Below are 15,787 nucleotides of genomic sequence, written 5' to 3' on the forward strand. Positions count from 1 at the left end.
GAGGGCCTTCACAGCCAGTGGAATGAGTGTGCTGCCTAGTACCAGAACTGCAAAGCTGGGCTGATGGCTCTGAGGGCCGAGCTTTGGGGTGGGTGCACACAGCTGCCTCTGGGCTGGGAACAACCAAGTGCAGCAGCATTTCATTAGCATGGAAACGTCAGAGGGGGAAGCACTACCCCAGAATGGGTCCCTGATTGGTGCCAACTTCCAGGATCGTCTCCAGTAGTATTTGTACCTGTTTCAGCTGCATCCTCTACCCAGCTGGCCCCCATTTTTCCTTGAACTGGATGACGCAGGAGCTCTGCCTGCTGCTGGGAGTGAAAGGTGAAGAACTGGTTTCCCAGCTCCAGCTGAGGCTCTTGGTCCACTCCAAGCCTCTCACCAAATCCAAGCCAGTGACAGAATGAAGGAGAAACCTGCCTGCAACACCCACCCTCCAGAGAGATTAATACACTTCTGGGCCAGGAGCCACAACCACATCATTCTGAGATTACTGCGGTCCCCCCACATCTCACACCCTAAAGGAATTTCAAGTTACAGAGAACCACCAGCATACTGAGAGCTGACCCTAGAACTTTGGCAGGCTGGAGAGGGGAAAAGGAAGGAGAACCTATATCTTTTCTAGGCCAGCATTTTACTATTTCCTCTCTCCCTGGCCTCTGTTCACCTGGTGGTCTCAGTTGCATCTTCACTGCCCAGCTGACAGTGAATGTGTTTCCCGCACAGCACTTCAGGGGTGGGTGGGGAGGTTGTGAAGACAATTGCTTGCCAAAGCTGGATAAACGCACACTGTCAATTGACTTCTTGGAAGGATGCATAGATTGGAAGTTCATGTATATCACAAGTGTTTGTGGAGTTATTGGCACATGCCAGGCAGAGTTCCTGAGCCAGGAGCTGGAGAAAAAAGGATGAATTAGTCAAGGCCCTTGCTCTCGGGGTTTACATTCTAGTTTTCTGTTGCCTGACAGTCTATAGACAAGAAAGGGTATCTATCCGGTGCTGGCAGAAGGCTGGGCGGAGACTTCAGTGCTGGCTGTATACTGCTAGGGGTCGGTGAACGACCCCTCCCGCTCCGGGAAAGTCCGGGTCGCCCGCTCCTCGGAAGCCCTTCGTGTGAGGCCCCCCTTCCGTGTTCCTCCCGGAGTCCCGGGCTGCAGCAGCCCGCTCTTGGCTCCAGCGCTCGCCCCGGAGGTACTGGCGTAGCGACAGACCGAAGAAGGCAGGCGGCGGGGCGGGCCCGACTCGGGGCAGGCTGGATGAGCGCGGGCCTCGGCAGGACCGGGGAGGCGAGCCCCGCCCCCAGCGCGCCTGGGGCCCGGTGCGCACGCGCAGCGGGCCGCGCTCCCTGGCGGCACCGCCCACCACCGGGACGTCGGCGGCGCGCGACGTAGTTCGCAGGATAAATGCGGTGGCGCCGGCGGTAGGAGCGCTTTGGCCCGGGCGCTTGGGTGTTCGGACGTTTGGCGGAGTTGCGGCCCGTGCCTGAGCCGGCCTCGCTTCTCGCTGTGCCATGGCGGACGAGGGGAAGTCCTACAACGGTCAGTGCTGGTCGTCAGGGCGGGGAGCGAGGCGATCGGGGCCCGGTGGGCGGCGCCGCTCTAGGCCGCAGCCCCGCGGCGGGAGGCGGCGGGAGGCCCGGAGGCCCGGGAGGCCGCGGGAGGGGCGGCGGCGCGGGCCGGGGGCGAGGCCGCCTGCGGGTCAGGCCGCACTCGAGGCGGGGCGCCGGACGTGTTGACGCGGGAATCGTAGCGTTGCGAGGAGCTTCGGCCTGGACCTGGCGGCCTGGCGGGCGGTGGCGAGGCTCCTTTGAACTTTGTGGGTGGTGGATGCCTGTCACTTGGATTTGGCGCCCGGACTCTTCCTTTGATATGAGTCAGTGCTCTGTTCGTCGGCTCCCTGTGTCCTATTTTCCACCGCGTCCAGTCTCTCGTCCCGCGTCCCCTGCGGCCTTGGCTTCGGCTTTAATATTTTAGACTTCCACACCAATTTGCTGTGCTAGCCCGAACACTACGCAAGGTTTTAGTCCGGAGGAGTGGTGAGGAGGAGCACATGACAGCCGAGGGTTGAGTCCGGAGTGGTCTTCACCGAGCTTGAGGGAATTCCACTCCCAGGCCTCATTTCTATCTCCGTGGGAGGTGGTGACAGTACTTACTTCCTAAGTTTGCCCTTCTGTTTAATGAGATCACTCGTATCAAGTGCCTGGGGCATAGTGCCTGGCACTGAAGAAAGTTCTCAGTGAGTGTTTGCTGTGCCTTCTATTCAGTTGTGGTGTTTTGTGTTTTTTTGCCCCCCCCCCCCCCCGTCATTTCTTAAGGTTCATTGTTTGCAGAACACCAGGCATGAGGCGTTTTGGGAGTCAGGGACTTTTTTGTAAGATGCTATTACACCCCAGGATTCAGAGGGTCATGTTCCAGGGGAGCAGTCCAGGACCCTTGGCTAAGCTCCCTAGTTGCCACTAGAACCTGAATCTTAGGAGTTGTCTCCTAAGTTAAAAAGCATTTTTCACCAAGGAAATAAACAGCTCATTCCCAAAAGTTCAGAGTGGCAGTTTGAGAACAAGAATTTTAAAGAAGCTCTTAATTTTATTTGTAACTGACACTTGTACTCTGCGCAAGGGAAGCTTTGTTTACTGAGAGCTGATGTAATCGTTGTGATTGGTTGATTTAGGAGATGTTGAGAGAGGTCACCATCCAAGTTTTGAGAAGGCTTAAATAGATTTGGGAAACTAAGAGCAAGCAGATTTCAGGTGACTTTTCAGGGGTCTAGTTCCATACTGGGTCCATATTCTACTCACACTTCCACATTGCTTCTCCTGGTCTGTAAGTTCCAGTTCCTGAGTCCTTTTTCTAAAGCCCTGCCCTGTCTTCCAGTGATGTTTCGCTCCTGCTGCCATGCCACAGAGAGGGTTCTCCTCTCAACAGACAGAAGTTTGCATGGAGGTGGGCTCTGTAGTTGGTGTGTATCTCATTTGATAGCACAGGCTGCTTCCTACTGTGATTCCCACAGCAGGGTAGCTGGACTGACAGCATATTTTCTAATGGATGTCCTTTTTTAACCCCAGAGCATGATGACCGTGTTAGTTTCCCTCAAAGAAGAAAGAAAGGCCGGGGTCCTTTCCGGTGGAAGTATGGCGAGGGGAACCGTAGGTCTGGAAGAGGAGGTTCTGGCATTCGGTCTTCCCGCCTGGAGGAAGATGACAGAGATGTGGCAATGAGTGATGCCCAGGATGTTCCCAGAATACGACAGTAAGCGACCGATTGATCTGGTTTGAGAGCTCAAACCAGATTTATTTATATGGCTTTCTGCCGCCCACACCATTTTCCTTCTCACCTGGAAAAGTGAGGGATGTCAGGGCCAGTTTAATGGTTGAATAATTTTAGCTATAATCCTGACAACAGTGTGGGAAGCCTTTGAGAAGACATTCCTAGTGTTTGCGGACATTTTACTCTCTGCTTCCCCACAGCAACCCCTATCCTCCCCGACCCAACCGTCGAGGTGACAGTTGGCATGATCGAGATCGCATTCATGTTACTGTGCGGAGAGACAGAATTCTTCCAGAGAGAGGAGGGGCTGGCACCAGCCAGGATGGGACCTCGAAGAACTGGTTTAAGATTACAGTGAGTGTCTGGGTTGCCTGGGTGGCTCAGTCAGTTTAGTGTCTGTCCTACACTTGATTTCATTTCAGGTCATGATCTCAAGGTCATGAGATCAAGCCCCACGTCACCTCTGTGCTGGGCATGGAGCCAGCTTGAGATTCCTATTCTTTCTCTCCCTCTCCCCTCCCCCCTCCCCCTAAAAAGAGATTACAGTGAGTGTCTGGGGAAGTAGATGGTGCAAGGGAGATAGGGGGCTGGGCTCAGAGTGTAGGTCTTTACTTTTCACACAACAAAATCAATCTTCACTGTTTTCTCCACAGTCAGGTGTCCAGCCTTTCTCCTAGAACACCTAAGAGCAGGTTCAGAAAAGGAGTTAGAGGGGGATAAGCAGGATGAGGGGGATGGGGACACCATCTAAAGGGAAATGTGGGGGGCAGCCTGGGTGGCTCAGTGGTTTAGCGCCGCCTTCAGCCCAGGGTGTGATCCTGGAGACCCGGGATCGAGTCCCACGTCGGCTTCCCTGCATGGAGCCTGCTTCTCCCTCTGCCTGTGTCTCTAATAAATAAGTAAAATATAGTAAGTAAGTAAGTAAATAAATAAATAAATAAATAAATAGCAAGCAAACTGGTTGGGAGGTGGAGTAACCCATCCAAATGTCTCTCTCTGGCTCAGGCCCAGTATGGGGCTTGGGGTCCCTTAAGTTCTCTGAGGGGTGGGCCAGGTCTAAATCATATCTTAGAACTTTTATTATTTTTTTTTTTTCATATCTTAGAACTTTTAGAACCAAATAGTTTGGGGAACCTGGGTAGCTCAGTCGGAAGCATCTGCCTTCATCTCAGGTCATGATCCAAGGGTCTTGGGATCAAACCCCAGCAGGGAGCCTGCTTCTCCCTCTCACTCTGCCTGCCACTCCCCCTGATTGAGCGCGCTCTCTCTCTCTCTCTCTCTCTCTCTCTCTCTCTCTCTGTTAAATAAATAAGTAAATAAAATCTTAAATTTAAAAAAGGAACCACATAGTTCTATTTTCTTGAAAAATACTAAGTTTAAATGGGCAGAAAGGAAGGTAAGGAATCTGTGTCTGACTTAAGTAAAAAAAAAACTTTTAACTGGCCCTTCCTTTAGGAAATGTCATGGAAGTTGGCAGAAGGTGTGAAAGCAGCACTAGGTTGAGTCTGTTGGTCAGCCTTTATTACATGATATTCCTTCTCTCTCATCTAGATTCCCTATGGGAGAAAATATGACAAGTCATGGCTCCTGAGTGTGATTCAGAGCAAGTGCAGTGTCCCTTTCACCCCCATTGAGGTGAGATAAGGCCCGGGTGGCTGGCTGGGCACCAAGGAAGGTGAGGGGCCAGCTGGACCAGGGGCCCCGGGCTCCCAGTCTCATGCTCTTGTTTCTTCCTCTTTGTGCAGTTTCACTATGAAAATACACGGGCCCAGTTTTTTGTGGAGGATGCCAGTACCGCCTCTGCATTGAAAGCTGTCAACTATAAGATTTTGGATCAGGAAAACCGAAGGGTGGGTGTTAAGGGCCTGGCTTGGCTGGGGTTGGGTCGTGGTCCTGTGGCTTAGGCTTTCCTGGAATTCACCTTGCTCTCTGTGTCTTCCCTGCAGATATCTATCATCATCAACTCCTCTGTCCCACCCCATTCTGTACAGAACGAACTGAAGCCAGAACAAGTAGAGCAACTAAAGGTGAGGCAGGCTCACATCATGTGTCTCCTCTCTAGTTCCACCACTTCTCACATCCACAACCCCTCCGCACAACCCGAGCGACCACTGACCCCTTTTCCTTCCCCTGTAGCTGATCATGAGCAAACGATACGATGGTTCCCAACAAGCACTTGACCTCAAGGGTCTCCGTTCAGACCCAGGTATGACTAGCAGCGGTCATTCTCAGAGAGGTGGAGGCAGAGGGGGTCTCTCGGGCGGGGAAAGTTTGAGAATGGTTTGGTATGAACTCTGATGTGGGAAAGTCCTCTCAGACTTCCTCTCCTTCCTTTATGCTACCTGAAGACTTGGTGGCCCAGAACATCGATGTTGTCCTGAATCGCAGGAGCTGTATGGCGGCTACCCTGCGAATCATTGAGGAGAATATCCCTGAGGTGAGGCTTTTGTCCTGCTTTGAGATGGGAGGAGGCAGAGTGGGACAGGTAGAATGGGGCTAGGAGGCAGATGTTTCTCTGAATCCTTTGTTGGCAGTGCTTCCTCTAATCCTTTCTCTGCCTGTAGCTCTTGTCCTTGAACTTGAGCAACAATAGGCTATACAGGCTGGATGACATGTCCAGCCTTGTGCAGAAAGCACCCAACCTGAAGATCCTCAACCTCTCCGGAAATGAGGTGAGACCTGAGGGTCTGTCTGTTTATGTTGGGGGGGGGGGGGGGATGTTGAGTAGAGGGTGCAGAGGGCTCCCTGCTGACAGCAGAAGGCACGGTGTGGGGATCTCACTGGCTCGGCTCCCCTCATTGGGGTCTCCTGCCCACTCTCTCTGCCCTCTTCTCCACAGTTGAAATCTGAGAGGGAGCTGGACAAGGTAAAAGGGCTGAAGCTGGAAGAGCTGTGGCTCGACGGAAACCCACTGTGCGACACCTTCCGAGATCAGTCCACCTACATCAGGTCAGTTGTAGCCTCTGTCTCCCCTCCTGGGGACCTTCACCCCCTGGGAGGCTGAGCTAATGTACCCTGACCAGTGCCCGTCTGCAGGAGATGTGCAGCCCTGAGCTGGAACCACCTGTCCTTTGGGAGGATCACATGCTCCTCCCTTCGTCTGTCTGTGTGTCCCAGTTTGGCCCCGAGGTCTCCTTACCTTCCTTCTCACCTGACTACCTGTTTGCTGTTCTGTGGTCTTTCCTCTTCCCAAACACAGCCTTTTCTAGAGTCTCCCTACTCTCCTGTTCCAGGAAGGGCATCTCCTGCTTTGTGGCATGACCATGGGGTATCTGTCATCTGCCCCATACGTGGAGCTGCCTTATGCAAGAGCCTGCTGTCCCAGGGCTGAGAAAGCCCTTCTGCCCTGGGACTTCCTGTTGATGGGCCTTTCCTTCTTTGTTCTGCGCTAGCCCCTCTTGCCGTTTGGCCAAGAGGGACTCTCTTCTCATGGTCCAGGTGCCCAAGGCCACTGTTGCCTGGGCTTTCTCCCTCGTGCTGAGGTTGAGGCCTCCTCGGAGCTGGTGCCATGCATTCTGTCTCTCTTGCCTGGAGCTGTGTGAGCTGGGCCCTCCCTGGAGAAGAAACCTGGGTTCCCCAAGCTGTGTGAGCAGAGCTGGGGCCCCGCCGGCAGGCGAGGGAAGCCCAAGGCAGGTGCTGGGCGTGGAGGCCACGGGGGCATAGACTGCGGAGGAGACAGAGCACTGACCCTCTTGGGGGCGCTGCCCCGCCCTCACTCGCACACCTCACGTCACCCTGCTTGGCCCCGGAGGATGGCTGGTTAGCCAGAGACGGGTAAGATTCCTCAGGGAAGGAACAACCTAAGACAGGCACAGTCGCAGAGGGGCCATCAGGAGAGAACTTGGGGGCCAACAGAGGTGGGGCACAGACCCTCACCCCCCCAACTCTGCAGGGGCCTGAACCCTCACCCCTCCTGAGGGAGGTCTCCTGCCCCCATGGCTGCTTCACATCCCACGCCCAGCTCAGATTGGGACCCAGGTAGCAGACAGAGACCTGGCCAACAGCAACTGCCCTCCGGCCGCAGCGAGAATTTGTTTCCCGTCTGTACCTTGGACCAGGGAAAGAAGGGGCAGCTGAAGGAAAAGGCTGTGTCGGGTGTCCTCTTTCCTTTTTTCTTCCTTGTTTTTCCTAAGGCCTCCTTGCCTTCTAGTTCTTTGGCCTTTGCTTTCTTTCTTTTTACTCTCTCCCCTCCTCTGTGTCCCCATCTCTCCCTGGCCTTGGTCCCATCCTCCCTTCTCTCTTTCTCTTCTTCTCCTTCTCCATCTTCTTCCTTCACCTCTTCCTGACCCCTACCTTGCTCATCTCCCTGCCCCAACATCCTGTGCCATCCCTGTGGTGTGTTCTGGTCTTGGCTATGGCCAGGCTGGGCAGAACTGATGGATACCTGTTGAGGCAGCGGAGCCCCTGGGCTCCCACCCCATTCCCTCCTCCCGGGGCTGCACAGGTGAGTAGGTGGAAGGTAAGGGGGGCAGGGAGGGGAAGGAGGTCCTGGCTTAAAGCCTGGGCTGGGAGTGCTGCTCTTGTGGCACTCGGGTCAGGCAGCAGGAAGAGAGTCTGCCTTCAAGGCGGTTGTTTCTGGGTGCCCCGGGTGAAGTGGGGAGTGGGGCCTCTTTCCCCAGAGCTCAGAGGCTGGGGAGGAGTGAGAGGACAAGCAGGACGGGGTGGGTAATCCCTTGGGTGTTGGAGTATTTGCTCCTAGAGCAGCTCAGGAGGCACGGTGGCTCTGAAGCATCACTCACTTCTGTCCCATTTTTGACAGCGCCATTCGAGAACGATTTCCCAAATTATTACGCCTGGTAAGTCCATAACTTTTCCAGTTCTTTTTAATGATCATAGGCTCTCCCTCCCAAAAGGTCTTTGCTCACGTGGGTTTGTATGACCATTAACTTGGAGACCTGGAGCCCTTTGAGAATCTGGCAAAAGCTATAATCCTTAGAAAAAGACCAGTAGGGATCCCTGGGTGGCGCAGCGGTTTGGCACTTGCCTTTGGCCCAGGGCGCGATCCTGGAGACCCGGGATTGAATCCCACGTCGGGCTCCTGGTGCATGGAGCCTGCTTCTCCCTCTGCCTGTGTCTCTGCCTCTCTCTCTCTCTCTCTCTCTCTCTCTCTCTGTGACTATCATAAAATAAAAATAAATAAATAAAAATTAAAAAAAAAAAAAAAAAGACCAGTAGACAAGAGTCACATCTCTTAGGATCCCTGAGCCTTTTCCACGTCTCCTAGACACTTTGATCTCTGACTCCTCATTCCTGGTTCGCCCATCTCATTACTCATCAAGCCTTTTCTCTCTGGTTATGCTGTCAATTTCCACTTTCCCCAGGATGGCCATGAGTTACCCCCGCCAATTGCCTTTGATGTCGAAGCCCCCACGATGTTACCGCCCTGCAAAGTAAGAAGGGGGGATAGAGTTTGAACTTGTGTTGTGTCAGGTAAATAACAGTGACATGGTCCTGATAACCTGTGTGATTCCAGGGAAGCTATTTTGGGACAGAGACCCTGAAGAACCTGGTCCTGCACTTCCTGCAGCAGTGAGTATTGCAGGGCCCCTGAGGCTGGGAGAGGAGGGCTAGCTAGCCCCAGCACAGCTGACTCTCGGGAGCAGTCAGGTTTCCCTCCAGACCACGGGGCTCAGGCTTTCCCTTTTGTTCTCTCCATAGGTACTATGCAGTTTACGACTCTGGAGACCGGCAGCGGCTACTAGATGCCTACCACGATGGGGCCTGCTGCTCCCTCAGCATTCCCTTCACCCCCCAGAACCCTGCCCGGTGAGTATCCCTGCCCAGAGCCTGCCCAGGACCAGCATCTCTCAGCAGCTGCAGGCAAGCGCCTGCCAGCACTCATACTGCTCTGGGCCTTGCCTTTCTCCGCTTATTCCTCTAGAAGCAATCTGGCCGAGTACTTCAAGGATAGCAGGAATGTGAAGAAGCTCAAAGACCCGAGTAAGTGTGTGATGTGAAGGGGGCAGGGCAGCATGGGAAGGGGGGCAGGTGGGACTTGGTCACAGGGTCCAGGAGACTGTGGTAGCTGCTAATCTTGAATTCTCCTCTCCCACAGCCCTGCGGTTCCGGCTGCTGAAGCACACACGTCTCAACGTGGTGGCCTTCCTCAATGAGTTGCCCAAAACTCAGCATGACGTCAATTCCTTTGTGGTAGACATAAGTGCCCAGACCGTAAGCACCTGTTTCTGCTGCTACAGAAGCCTGAACTGGGTGAAGGGGCAGGTACAAGGCATGGGGACCTCAGGCTCGGGCTGGAGCCTGTGTGCTGACCAGCGCCTCTTCTCTTTCAGAGTACGTTGCTGTGTTTTTCTGTCAACGGGGTCTTCAAAGAAGGTGAGAATCTTTGGAGTTTGGGGTGTGCAGAGTGGGCCCTCCCGCAGCTAGTTTTTTTTCTCAGCACTCTCCATTCTCTTCCTTCTCCTTCCTTGAGCTCCTCCTGTTCTGCCCCAGGCCATCTCCATGAGGCCTACCATCTCCACCTGTCTTTTCTGTCTGGGAAATGGGACAAGTCTTAGGATGAGGACACAGACTTTGGGGTCAGGCAGTAGTGAGTTTCTATTCCAGCCTTGGTCCCATGTGGGCAACTTATGTTATCTCTGAGCCTCAAGTTCTTGATTTGTAAAAGAGGGTTAGTGATAGCCATGTCATAGGGTGCTGTGGGGAGTCAGTGAAGTGCCTGACACAGGAGCTGGCTCACTAATACTCCTGGCGGGCTAACTGTGGTGGTGGTTGTCCTCCCTGGCCTCTGACACTCCTCTTCCCCTCTGCTCCCCTGGACACTCATAATCATCAGTCTAGTCTACTTCAGTTTAGTTGTATCAAGTAAGACCATGATTGGAGAAGCTTTTTGTTAACATGGTGTAGCTGATTCTAAGAGGTCTTTGCCGTTGTTGACATTGCAGTGGATGGAAAGTCTCGGGATTCTTTACGAGCCTTCACCCGGACATTTGTCGCTGTTCCTGCCAGCAATTCAGGGTAAGTGTTTGGCTTTCCACATGGGTTCCCAGTCCCAATCCATAGCCAGCAAATGGGAGTTGGTGGGGGAGGCATAGGGGGAGCCAGTCCTCAGGATGTTTTCAGAATTTCAGAAAGCTGAGGGGGAATCAAGAGGAGGCTGTCACAGTGGTGGTGAGCTTGGCTCTGGAGCCAGATTGTCTGGATTTTTCATCCTGGCAAGTTTCCTCATCTAGAAACTAGTATAAGCTACCTACTAACAACTTCCTTGGTCTGTTGTGAAGATAAATGGGGAGAAGAACTGTCCTGAATTGGAGGAAATGTGTAATTCTAATGTTTGGCAGCTAACCCTATACTCAGGTTCTATGGGAAGGGGCATAAATGATAAAAGGTAATGACCAAGAACAGGGAGGAGGACTTTGGGGATATTGAAAAAATCTGTCAAGTGTGAGAACAGGAATAATTTTGGGAAGATGAGGTTGGCTGGCTGTCCAGCTGTTTAAAGTGCTTTTTGTCCCAAAGACTGTGCATCGTAAATGACGAGCTATTTGTGCGGAATGCCAGCGCTGATGAGATCCAGAGAGCCTTCGCCATGCCTGCACCTACACCTTCCTCCAGTCCAGTGCCCACCCTGTCCCCAGAGCAGCAGGAAATGCTGCAGGCATTCTCTACCCAGTCTGGCATGAACCTTGAATGGTCCCAGAAGTAAGTGCTGGGCATGTGTAAGAATAGGGGTAAATGGAGGTAGGGGTGGGAATGAGTAAGGAGTGCTCCTTGGGGGATCCCTGGTGGCTCAGTGGTGATCCTGGAGTCCCGGGATAGAGTCCATCCTGCATTGGGCTCCCTGCATGGAGCCTGCTACTACTCCCTCTGCCTGTGTCTCTGCCTCTCTCTCTTTCTCTCTGTGTGTGTTTTTCATGATTAAATAAATCAAATCCTAAAAAAAAAGTGCTTCTTAAATTTTAAAAGCCAAAATTTATAAATATGGCCCATAAAAAAATTTGGCCTATGCCTACATCAGCATAACAAACGTTTTCTATTTTTTTTTTTTTTTAAGATTTTATTTATTTATTCATGAGAGACACAGAGACACAGAGAGAGAGGCAGGAGGGAGAAGCAGGCTCCATGCAGGGAGCTAGATGTAGGGGACTCGATCCCAGGTCTCCAGGATCACACCCTGGGCTGAAGGTGGCGGCATTAAGCCACTGAGCAACCCGAGCTGCCCTACTGTTTTTAATACTGTTCTACAAGTTACTTTTTTTGCTTATCCCATTATTGTCTTTCCCTATCACTATAAAAATTACCTTAGTAATCTTGATCCATTATTTAATACTTCTTTGTATCCAATAGACCAGTGGTAGACATTTGGATTTTTACTAATTTTTCATTTGTAACACATAGTGCAAGAGTGTATATAATTGTTGGCACACATGCTGGGGGTTAATAGGGTGGATTTTGAAGTGGTCAGGGTGAGTGCATTATTCTGGTTCTGATGGGGGGTTCCTGCTCTTCCCCCACTCCAGGTGCCTTCAAGACAACAACTGGGACTACACCAGATCTGCCCAGGCCTTTACTCATCTCAAGGTAAGTTTGGGGACGTCAGTAGCAAAAAGGCGAGGGATCTCTGGGCCTTAAGAGGTCAAGCCAGGGGAGGGAATGGGGGAGAGGGCCTGGATCTGACCTTTTCTTTTTTTCTAAGGCCAAGGGCGAGATCCCAGAAGTGGCGTTTATGAAGTGATCTGTAGTCCTGCCCCAGAAGAAGCTCCCTGTAAAATAGCCCTTGGATATTGATGTCTCCTTGTCATGGCTGTCGTCTCCTCTCTGGCCCCGAGGCCACCCCGTGACTGTGACTCAAGAGGAAGGGCTGCTGGATCCCTCTCCTCACCTGCCTTCTGGAAGACTTCTGGAAGACTTCCAGAAGATTGAGCCTCACTGGTGCCAGGAAGCCAAAGCTTACTTTGTAGAACTGACACTAAACTCCCCGAAGGACTTAGGTGCTCTGTGTACTTAACCCCCAAACCTGCCCTACTTTTTAAGATAAAGAGTGATATTGTATTTTTTTTGTCATGCTTGCTACATTGTTTTTGCCTCGCTCTTGCTGAGTATGCGCGCGGGTTTGGGGTGAAGGGCCGCCACCCTGTTACCGCCAGTAACTAACCCGGGCCAGTTGCCCGGAAGCTCAGGGGCGGGGCTTTCCAACCGGAAGTCCTACCCCGGAAGCGGCGCCGTAGCCGTATGGGCCATGGGGGCACCTGGGGGCTTGTGTTCCGTGCGGCTACTAGTTGCACTGCGGTCCCTGCCGGCGCGCCAGCTCCTGCACGACGTGGCCCCGCCGCGGGACGTGCTGCTCTTTGAGCACGAACGGGGCAGCTTCTTCGCCGTCCTCGGCCTGTTCTGCGCGGGCCAGGGCGTCTTCTGGGCCTCTCTGGCCGTGGCAGCCTTGGCCCGACCGCCGGCCCAGGCGCTGCCTCTAGACACCGAGATCCCAGACCGCGGCCGCTTGGACCTACGCTCCACACTCTGGCGCTACGGTCTGGCTGTCGGTTGCGGCGCCATTGGTAAGGCGCGGGCTGGCTTCCCGCCATGGGGACGTGGGGTAGCTGGGCACGACCCACTGTGCTCCAGCACGGACGGGGCGGGACTCCCGACCTTCAGGCTAGGAGGTGTGCCCATCATTCTGCGAGCTCTGGACCTGTCTCCTTGCCTTTAAAACGAGGGTGGACATGAAGGTTGTTGGGGGGATGGATGAACACAAGAGTCACGTAGAAGAGTTCGGTAAATGTTACTATCATCACAATTTTTTAATTCGGAGGGCACTGGAAAGGTGGTTACTTACCTCTCCAGTGAAAACCCCTCACCCCAAGCTTTGGTTTTCCTGCAGGTACCCTGGTACTTGGTGCTGGTCTTCTCTTCTCCCTCCGTTCTGTGCGTTCAGTGATGCTCCGGGCTGGAGGGAAGCAGGTGACCCTCACCACTCATGCCCCCTTTGGCTTGGGTGCTCATTTCACCGTCCCTTTAAATCAGGTATCCTGCATGGCCCACCGCGGTGAAGTCCCTGCTATGTTGCCTCTAAAGATCAAAGGCCGGCGCTTCTACTTCCTCTTGGACAAAGCTGGACATTTCCCCAACACAAAACTCTTTGACAATACTGTAGGTGCCTACCGCAGCTTGTGAAGAAACCACCTCCAGTCACTCATCCCTCCCAGAGGGGAATAAAAGCTGAACCTTAGGGATGGGGTGACAACCAAGGTCACAAGGGGGCCCAAGGTTCATTAGCAAATAAAAGGGTGGCCATCCCAAGGGCAGCTGATGGTACCTCTTACTTCTGTTCCTTGTCTGTTGAGCTTTCACCATATCCTCCCATCCACCTGCCTACAGTGCTTTAACACCAAGAACTCAGTACCAAGATGAAGGGAAAAAGTAATATAATATTTTGGTACAAAAACAACTGTAGGAAGAGAGGTGGAGGGGGCCTAGTATCCTGTTTCCCTCGTGGAGGGCAAAGGGGCTCCCAGTATAAACAGGGCCACGAGGGGGCAACAGGACTGTAGGCACTTGGGCACCGAGTCTTAGGCTGCAGGCAGCATCCCTTGGTTACTCTTCAGGAATGGGGAAGGCGAGACCCAACGAGAGCATCTGTCTCAGAGCTCCATTCAGGGTCCCCCTGCTCCAGGGGCCGGTATGGGGTGGCTTCAGACTTCCACTGCACCACATGAAGCACCAAGACCACACACCACAAAACCAGATTCACCCAAGAAGAGGTCTGTGGGAAACAGGAACAGGAGTGTGAGGAGTGCGGCCATCTTACCCACTTCCACCCACATACCGCTATTTTCTATTCACTGTCAGGTCAAAAGCCTTTCAGTCCCTTGGAGCCTCTTGCTTCAGGGCACCCCCATAACTACGGATGCCTCTAGGAACCTGCAGACCCCTGGGTCTCCACCCGGTCTTTCATATCCCAGGACCTCACTTCAGCATTGTGCAGGTTGGAGTAAAACTGCAGGGCGGTTCCAGGGGGTGTCCATGAAACTTTCTGGGCTTCGGAGCAGCTGTGAGGTCAAAGAGACGGTGGTGAGAAAGAGGGTTATGGGCTCTCCTCTGCAGAAGGAAGGCCATCAGCCCCATCCAGGGTTCCCTCCCTCTCCCATTACCTAATTGTAATGTTCAAGGAGATGATGGATTTGCAGAGAGAACGGGTGCCAAACCAAAGAATACAGGCAGACACTAAGACCAAGAAGATGGCTATACACGAGATGACCAATGCAATGCGGAGCCCTATGGGGCCTCTAGGAGGAGGGAGAGAACCAGCCTTGTAGTTGAGATGGGACTACTCCCAACTCAGCCCCCAGCCCTGAGGGTAGGGCAGTCACCTGTGGGAGTCCTCGATGCAGCTGCTGTAGACCCAGAAGAGTAGAAGCAGGAGACAGTAGAGGGCCAGGAGGCCAGAGACCCCAGCCACAAAGTAGCAAACGGACGGGGCCGAAGGTTGGGATAAGGCCAGGAAGGAGCCATTCAGGGCGGCCACACCATACAGGGGACAGCAGCCACTGAAGGAGCCCTGTGAAGAGAAGCTGCTGATCCCTACCTACATTTCAGGTGAAAGCCTTGGCGCAGGCTCAGGACAGGTGTGAGGGATCACCTAGGAGAGGGCCACCCTAGGAAGTTCTATATGCACTGTCCAGTCCTGTTTCTGAGCCCACAGACTGATGGAGAGGGCCTGCTGGGGAAGTCAAACCTGCAGTGGCCAGAAGGATCAGGAAATAGGCGGTGGTTATAAAAGACAGTGAGCTTCGGAGATGCCTCACAAGTTCTGGTCTTCCCTCTTCAGAAATCCTAGAGTAAAACCAGAACTTGTGTAACCTTCGGCTCTCTCCGATGTTTTCTAATCCGTAAAATCAAAAATTCCTAACGGTGCCTACTTTATGGTTACATGAGCCTGTGTTTGTGAACATGACTGCCTGGCTGGGGAAACCCTCTGCTTTACGCGGGCGTTTTCTACATGGCTCTTTTGTCATTCACACACACTGGGCTGTAATGGTGCGGTAGCTTGGTCATCTCCGCCACACCGAGCTTTATTTCCTGGCGGAGCTCGGCACAACAGTGTCTGATTTAAAGGATGAAGGCAGGGCCGGGTAAGTTAATGCAGCCGGAGCTGGCAGGCCGGGCTACGTCTGGTGCCTTAAGTCACCCCTGAGGACTCGTCCCTTTGGCGAGGGTACGGCTGCGACGCAGCACACCGGCGGGCGGAGCCACAGAGTGCCGTGAGCGCCGAAGCATCCCGGCCGCAGACCGGCGAGCCCTGGGCCTCCCCTGGCCCACCCGCTCCGAGAGCGGCCCGACGGGCCCGGCCCCGCCCGGAAGACCGTGCCTGCCTCCCCCACACCCCTCGCCGCCTGCCCGCCCCGCCCCGCACCTGGGTCCGGGTCAGCATCGCGGCCGCCACGGCCCCGCACAGAAAGGCGGCCGTGAGGAGCAAGAGCTCGAAGCGCTGCAGCCAGAGCAGCGCCATAGCGCCCCCGCCAGCAGGAAGCGCGGCCGCGGGAGCCAACCGCCCAAGCCCCGCCTCATCC

The 15,787-nt window shown here is 53.8% G+C and overlaps 3 protein-coding genes across 3 annotated transcripts; 2 read left to right on the forward strand and 1 right to left on the reverse strand.

Moving 5' to 3' along the window:
• Positions 1–108: 108 nt before the first annotated feature.
• NXF1 (nuclear RNA export factor 1) lies at positions 109–12,272 on the forward strand. Its single transcript, XM_041773623.1, has 21 exons — positions 109–1,538; positions 3,062–3,245; positions 3,464–3,617; positions 4,815–4,898; positions 5,009–5,113; positions 5,210–5,290; positions 5,400–5,469; positions 5,612–5,700; positions 5,828–5,935; positions 6,103–6,212; positions 8,023–8,059; positions 8,585–8,653; positions 8,737–8,792; positions 8,922–9,029; positions 9,145–9,203; positions 9,319–9,434; positions 9,554–9,596; positions 10,166–10,238; positions 10,740–10,922; positions 11,741–11,801; positions 11,917–12,272. The coding sequence occupies exons 1-21, from the start codon at positions 1,511–1,513 to the stop codon at positions 11,953–11,955; spliced, it is 1,857 nt and encodes a 618-aa protein (XP_041629557.1). The 5' UTR covers positions 109–1,510; the 3' UTR covers positions 11,956–12,272.
• A 147-nt stretch (positions 12,273–12,419) lies between these two features.
• Positions 12,420–13,522, forward strand: TMEM223 (transmembrane protein 223). Its single transcript, XM_041773632.1, has 2 exons — positions 12,420–12,775; positions 13,099–13,522. The coding sequence occupies exons 1-2, from the start codon at positions 12,460–12,462 to the stop codon at positions 13,389–13,391; spliced, it is 609 nt and encodes a 202-aa protein (XP_041629566.1). The 5' UTR covers positions 12,420–12,459; the 3' UTR covers positions 13,392–13,522.
• A 103-nt stretch (positions 13,523–13,625) lies between these two features.
• Positions 13,626–15,787, reverse strand: TMEM179B (transmembrane protein 179B). Its single transcript, XM_041773631.1, has 5 exons — positions 15,631–15,787; positions 14,588–14,775; positions 14,369–14,503; positions 14,188–14,266; positions 13,626–13,980 (listed from the first exon to the last, which is right to left on the reverse strand). Exons 1-5 carry the CDS (start codon positions 15,724–15,726, stop codon positions 13,819–13,821), a joined length of 660 nt encoding a protein of 219 aa, XP_041629565.1. The 5' UTR covers positions 15,727–15,787; the 3' UTR covers positions 13,626–13,818.

This window comes from Vulpes lagopus, chromosome 11, assembly GCF_018345385.1.
Source record: "Vulpes lagopus strain Blue_001 chromosome 11, ASM1834538v1, whole genome shotgun sequence".
Taxonomy (NCBI): Eukaryota; Metazoa; Chordata; class Mammalia; order Carnivora; family Canidae; genus Vulpes; species Vulpes lagopus.

Excerpts from the sequence above, each read along its gene's own strand:
- NXF1 (XM_041773623.1), top strand. The coding sequence starts at position 1,511 with ATGGCGGACGAGGGGAAGTCCTACAACG. Across the intron at positions 8,060-8,584 it reads TTCCCAAATTATTACGCCTG|GATGGCCATGAGTTACCCCC; the intron begins GTAAGTCCATAA and ends CACTTTCCCCAG. Across the intron at positions 10,923-11,740 it reads AACCTTGAATGGTCCCAGAA|GTGCCTTCAAGACAACAACT; the intron begins GTAAGTGCTGGG and ends CCCCCACTCCAG.
- TMEM223 (XM_041773632.1), top strand. The coding sequence starts at position 12,460 with ATGGGGGCACCTGGGGGCTTGTGTTCCGTGCGGCTACTAGTTGCACTG. Across the intron at positions 12,776-13,098 it reads TGTCGGTTGCGGCGCCATTG|GTACCCTGGTACTTGGTGCT; the intron begins GTAAGGCGCGGG and ends GTTTTCCTGCAG.
- TMEM179B (XM_041773631.1), bottom strand. The coding sequence starts at position 15,726 with ATGGCGCTGCTCTGGCTGCAGCGCTTCGAGCTCTTGCTCCTCACGGCC. Across the intron at positions 14,504-14,587 it reads TGCATCGAGGACTCCCACAG|AGGCCCCATAGGGCTCCGCA; the intron begins GTGACTGCCCTA and ends CCCTCCTCCTAG. Across the intron at positions 14,267-14,368 it reads TCCTTGAACATTACAATTAG|CTGCTCCGAAGCCCAGAAAG; the intron begins GTAATGGGAGAG and ends TTGACCTCACAG.